We start from the raw sequence: 6,030 nt of genomic DNA on the forward strand, positions 1-6,030 counted from the left end.
ATAAAAATTGTATTAACAAGAAGCAAAAAACTTACCATCACAAAGCACAGAAAGCCACTTGACTAAACCACAGCTCGTATATCAAATGACCGTAGACGGAATAGTTAGTGCGACACCTTACCATTAACAAACAGGAATTTTCGACGTTATTATCATGAAACCGGATAAGCTAAACAACATGGCCTACACACCTTAAAGTCTCCTCCAAAACTGTACGTTTTCGTGGAAACAAAATAATCTCAAAAAACCAAAGATAAAAATATAAGATCGAAGAATAGACAAAAAACAACATTATCTCGATCAGTAAAAATAACATACGACCCTTCCTTTGCCTAAAACCCAGATACATATTATATTAAAAAAAGAGTATCCGAAAAAACTAAACCTACTGACAATTAAAGAGTTTAACAACGTCATTGAATAATATATTACAGATTTATAACACAACGTAAAAGGAATAAATAACAAAGCGGCAACGAATCAAAGTCCTAAAACCGCGCTCCTGGTTCAATTCCCGACGAAATTCACAAAAATTAAAAAACAAAGTTCAATAAAAAATATCCACAGATATTAATTTTTAATCTTTAATCGTGACGAAGGTCCAAATAATGTTTTAGCCACTTTGTGGAAATTGTAACCGAGTTTCGCTTTCACTCACACACCTGATGATGCTACCGAACGGTAAGCGAAACTAGTCGTGACCAGCATTTTAAATAAAATGTTCTTTTAATTTTTACTATGCAAAAGTGGTTTGATTTTACTTTATTCAGTATTTTAATGCATAGGGTTAGTTACACTATATTTATTGTATTCATCCGTTTAGTAACAAAACCCGCCTTATCATAATGGTTTCTTTACTTTAATATTTTACCTAAGGAAGTCAATGGCTCGGCGGTGAACTATCAGCATGGTAACAATGCGACCCGAGTTCAATTCCTGATCACGATCAAATTTTACATTAAAATACTTAAATATTTTATTAAATATAAGATTAATATAATTTATAAATATTTAATTAAATATAAGATAAATATAATTTATAAATATTTAATTAAATATAAGATAAATATAATTTATAAATATTTAATTAAATATAAGATAAATATAATTTATAAATATTTAATTAAATATAAGATAAATATAATTTATAAATATTTAATTAATATAACTTCTAAATATTTAATTAAATATAAGATTGATATAATTTATAAATATTTAATTAATACAACTTATAAATATTTAATTAAATATAAGATTAATATAATTTATAAATATTTAATTAAATATAAGATTAATATAATTTATAAATATTTAATTAAATATAAGATTAATATAATTTATAAATATTTAAATAAATATAAGATTAATATAATTTATAAATATTTAATTAAATATAAGATTAATATAATTCATACATATTTAATTAAATATAAGATTAATATAATTTATAAATATTTCATTAAATATAAGATTAATATAATTTATAAATATTTCATTAAATATAAGATTAATATAATTTATAAATATTTAATTAAATATAAGATTAATATAATTTATAAATATTTAATTAAATATAAGATTAATATAATTTATAAATATTTAATTAAATATAAGATTAATATAATTTATAAATATTTAATTAAATATAAGATTAATATAATTTATAAATATTTAATTAAATATAAGATTAATATAATTTATAAATATTTAATTAAATATAAGATTAATATAATTTATAAATATTTAATTAAATATAAGATTAATATAATTTATAAATATTTAATTAAATATAAGATTCATATAATTTATAAATATTTAATTAAATATAAGATTCATATAATTTATAAATATTTAATTAAATATAAGATTCATATAATTTATAAATATTTAATTAAATATAAGATTCATATAATTTATAAATATTTAATTAAATATAAGATTCATATAATTTATAAATATTTAATTAAATATAAGATTCATATAATTTATAAATATTTAATTAAATATAAGATTAATATAATTTATAAATATTTAATTAAATATAAGATTCATATAATTTATAAATATTTAATTAAATATAAGATTCATATAATTTATAAATATTTAATTAAATATAAGATTCATATAATTTATAAATATTTAATTAAATATAAGATTAATATAATTTATAAATATTTAAAATGATGTAACTTTATAACTTTGTAAAGGACATTCGCCAAAGCTGTTTTTTAGAAAAACACTGTAACTTAACAAGCGTTGGTGGCTGAGTGGTTAGAGTAAATCTCTTGCACGAGGCAGACCCGGGTTCGATTCCCGGCCGGCGCTAATAAATCGCAAATTGATGCTAAGACGAATACCGTGTACAATTGGTGGAAACCCTGCCATTGGACGTTGAGAGATAGCGTTACACTCGGTCCGTCCCAAAGTCATTAAGAAATTGGAGAGAAAACGCCCATTCAAACACAACAGACTCAACATGCACAACCATCAGATCGCAAACTCAACACTCACAACCTACGCATAAACATTACAAAAACGTAATACACCCAACCGTCACCATCCAAACCAAACCGCAAATGAATCCGTTAACGCTCACCGGCACACGGTGGTTTTGCCAACCCCTCGAGAAACTGCGTACGCAGTGATTACACTTTGCACCGAAAATGCGAACGCGTTCGCAGGCCTGACAGACAGACACGGTGATTGTATAACCCCTCCTAGGGGACATAGTCCCCTCGGAGAGGTAAAAACTGCGTTAGCGTCGAGCTAAAGTCGGCCATTCAATCTTAGGGGAAATAGTGTTAGTTCACCAGTGTGGCGCAGATGGCGTAACTTTCGTTGCCAGCCAAACGAAAAGCATGGGCCGAAGGCAGGGTTTTTTAAAAGTTCTAATCGGACCACGCGACAAAATTTCAAAAATCGTTCTAGTTTGTTATCCGATTTCTATGGATAGGACATAAGCTAAACTAAAAAATAATATTAAACTTATATATGTTTAATAAAAATTCGAAAACGGAAAAATGGGTGTATAATATTTTTTTAATTAATATTAAAAATATTTTAATATCACAAGTTTTAATTTATACACAAAATTTTAGAAATTTCTGCATACTTTTGTTGTGAAGCTATGAAATAGGGTGTGTTATTATCCTCATTGAGCGCAGAGACATTGGCGCCATTAGATACTAGAAACTGAACCATTTCCTTCCTATTTTTCTTCGCAGCCATATGAAGGGCTGTCCACTTGTTTGAGGTGGTAATACGGACATCTGCACTATTGTCGACCAAAATTCTGAACGTCTCCATATTACCTTTTTCAACCGCTACATACAAGGGTGTCCAATTTTTAACATTGGCTAGGTTAATAAGCGCTCCATTTTGAAGTAAAATTGACGCGATTTCAGGTTTGTTAAATTTTGAAGCCGAATAAAGAGGGGTATTTCCATTAGAGTCTCGGGCATTTATATCGGCACCATGTTTAAGTAGAGTCTTTACGTTTTCACTTTCACCCCAAACCGTAGCTTCGTGCAAGGGAGTAACACCCTCGGAATCCCGGGAATTAATACCAGCCCCGCTTTCAAGTAAAAAAATTACATTGTCGTTGAAAGCTTTTCTAGCGGCTATTTGGAGAGCAGTGCGTTGCTGATCCGTTTTCTTATTGACGTCGACACCATTTCGGATTAACGATTTCATTACGTCCAAGACATTAGCCAAGTGAAGCGCTGTTTCCCCGTCATGAGTCAGCGCCTTCACATCTGCTCCCAATTCAATCAACGAAAGCGCTGTTTCCCTGTGGTTACCTTGAGTGGCAAAGTGAAGTGGCGTCACTCCTCTACTCGTTGTAGCGTTTATATTTGCACCTTTTTGAATGAGTAACAGTGCGGTTTCATGCTTTCCGTTTTGTGAAGCCCGATGCAAGGATGTAAATCCTTCTTTATCAACGTAGTCCACTTCCGCTTCTAATTCTATCAAATATTTGGCAATTTCGTGACCACCGCTCCACGATGCGCAGTAAAGAGGGGTCCATCCCTCGTGATTAGCAGCTTTGACTTTAGCTCCAGCCTTTATCAATATTTCCACAATGTTAAGGCTTGCGCTAAAGCATGCTTGATGGAGAGGAGTGAAGCCTTTTTTATCAAGCGCATTGACGTCCGCTCCATTCTCTATCAAGAGTAAAGCGACGTCATGATGTCCGGCTTGGGCGGCTCTGTGGAGAGCTGTCAAACCGTCCGTATCTGCCACTTTAACGTCGGCTCCATGTTGAATCAGAAACGATAAGATTTCATAATAACCATTACCGGAGGCAAGATAACAAGCAGTTTTCCCATAGCTATTCGTAGCTTTCACATCAGCGCCCTTTCGAATGATAAATTTTGTTATTTCATAATGCCCATGATTGGAAGCAAGTTGCAAGGGAGTCCATTCCTTTCTACTGGAAGAATTTACATCGGCACCCATTTCAACTAAAAAGTTAACAACATCATAATGTCCTTTTGCACAAGCATGGTGAAGACTGGTGTATCCGTTATAAGCCTTGGCAGTTAAATCCGCTCCAGCGTTGATCAGAGCGAGTGCCGTTTCACGGTGACCATTAAAGCAAGCAAGTTGAAGCGGAGTCTTGCCGTCAAAACAATCAATGCACTCCAAATCCGCCCCTTTCTTAATCAACTCTAGGGCAATGTCGCGATGCCCTTTCTTGCAGGCTAAATGTAGAGCCGTCCATATATCGTTACTGGGATGTAATAAACTAACGGGAAAATCGAATTTAGTGGCAGCTTTCATGTTTGCCCCTTTCTCAAGTAGCATTCGGGTGATGGCCTGATGCCCGTTTTCGGTTGCAAAATGTAAAGGGGTCATGCCGTTGGAGTCTGTAACTTGAACGTCAGCGCCCCTATCGATCAAAGTTGTCGCTATATCGAGATGACCATACCAGCATGCCAAGTGAAGAGGCGTGCGCCCGTCTTTATTCTGGGTTTCGATGTCGACTGCGATCTGAATCAGCCAAAGAGCGGTTTCCTCATCGCCATTCTTTAAAGCGTGATGCAGTGGTGTCCACCCTTCTGTATCCAACATTGCCATCACTCAAATATCAGGGGCACCAGCTCTTTACTGAAATGCAATAATGCTAAATTTTAATTTCAGATAAATAAATCTACTCTAAACTTTGTTTAGCGTAGGCTATTATGACGAAATAGACCTTTTATTCATTTCCACCCACGTATAAAAGGACCTTAAACTACTCTTGATTACATTCAGTGGCATCATAGGCGAAGAACGGAAATATACGGAAAGATTTAGTATATTTTGGTTTTCGAAATATGATAGATGGATTTAAGTTTATCTTTAACACCAAAATAGGAACGATTTCAGTAAGTTTCAAGTATATTATGATATAAAACCATTATTTCTTAAAAATAAGGACCGCAGTAAATTAAAAATTATCATCGAATATGCTATCGGAAAGGGCCGTTCCGTATGACACGCCTAGTCTAGTATAGCCTACATAAAAAATTGCTCAATTCTTAAATCGCGATTTCTGTTACACTATAAAAATACACATACCTTTTAAATCCCTTTACTGCTTAAAGCAGCTTAATCCTTCTTCTATCTTTTAAAACAATTGTATTTCAATATTAAATTTGAAACTACTAATTTCAAAATCTACCCTTAGTGTTACATTTTATATCCCAATTACACAAATCAATGCAAGATCGCTTGCTCAACCAACGATGATATTGTTTCATTACCCAAGCAAGGATGATAATGTTCCCTTTCCCAAACGCATACTCCCTAAAATGCATAGGTGGCATAGTTGGCATAGTTCCGGCATAGCTCCATTCCCTACCGTAAAAGTTCCTACTGCGGAAAATAAACTAAGGAATGGAAAGACAAGAAAGAATTAAGACAATACAAAGCATTATGTAATTCCAAACATTACAAAGAAGTGGAAACACAATTAATCTGGCATAGGCATTTCTAATCTGGCATAGTTGGATGATTTGACGTTATCACGCGGTTTAATTAATCTGG

General features: G+C 32.2%; 1 protein-coding gene across 2 annotated transcripts; it reads right to left on the reverse strand.

Moving 5' to 3' along the window:
• Positions 1-3,028: 3,028 nt before the first annotated feature.
• LOC149956229 (uncharacterized) lies at positions 3,029-5,771 on the reverse strand. Of its 2 annotated transcripts, none has more exons than XM_090164672.1 (2): positions 5,748-5,771; positions 3,029-5,104 (listed from the first exon to the last, which is right to left on the reverse strand). In XM_090164672.1, exon 2 carries the CDS (start codon positions 5,077-5,079, stop codon positions 3,076-3,078), a length of 2,004 nt encoding a protein of 667 aa, XP_090020798.1. In that variant the 5' UTR covers positions 5,080-5,104; positions 5,748-5,771; the 3' UTR covers positions 3,029-3,075. The 2 variants fall into 2 exon arrangements, with proteins under 2 accessions (XP_090020798.1, XP_090020797.1); XM_090164671.1 differs by lacking the exon at positions 5,748-5,771 and adding an exon at positions 5,563-5,617 and having other exon boundaries at positions 3,029-5,109.
• Positions 5,772-6,030: the final 259 nt, after the last annotated feature.

Source organism: Leiobunum rupestre, chromosome 2, assembly GCF_980474605.1.
Source record: "Leiobunum rupestre chromosome 2, qqLeiRupe1.1.hap1, whole genome shotgun sequence".
Classification (NCBI taxonomy): domain Eukaryota; kingdom Metazoa; phylum Arthropoda; class Arachnida; order Opiliones; family Sclerosomatidae; genus Leiobunum; species Leiobunum rupestre.

Coding starts and splice junctions, on each gene's coding strand:
- LOC149956229 (XM_090164672.1), bottom strand. CDS start 5,079: ATGGCAATGTTGGATACAGAAGGGTGGACACCACTGCATCACGCTTTA.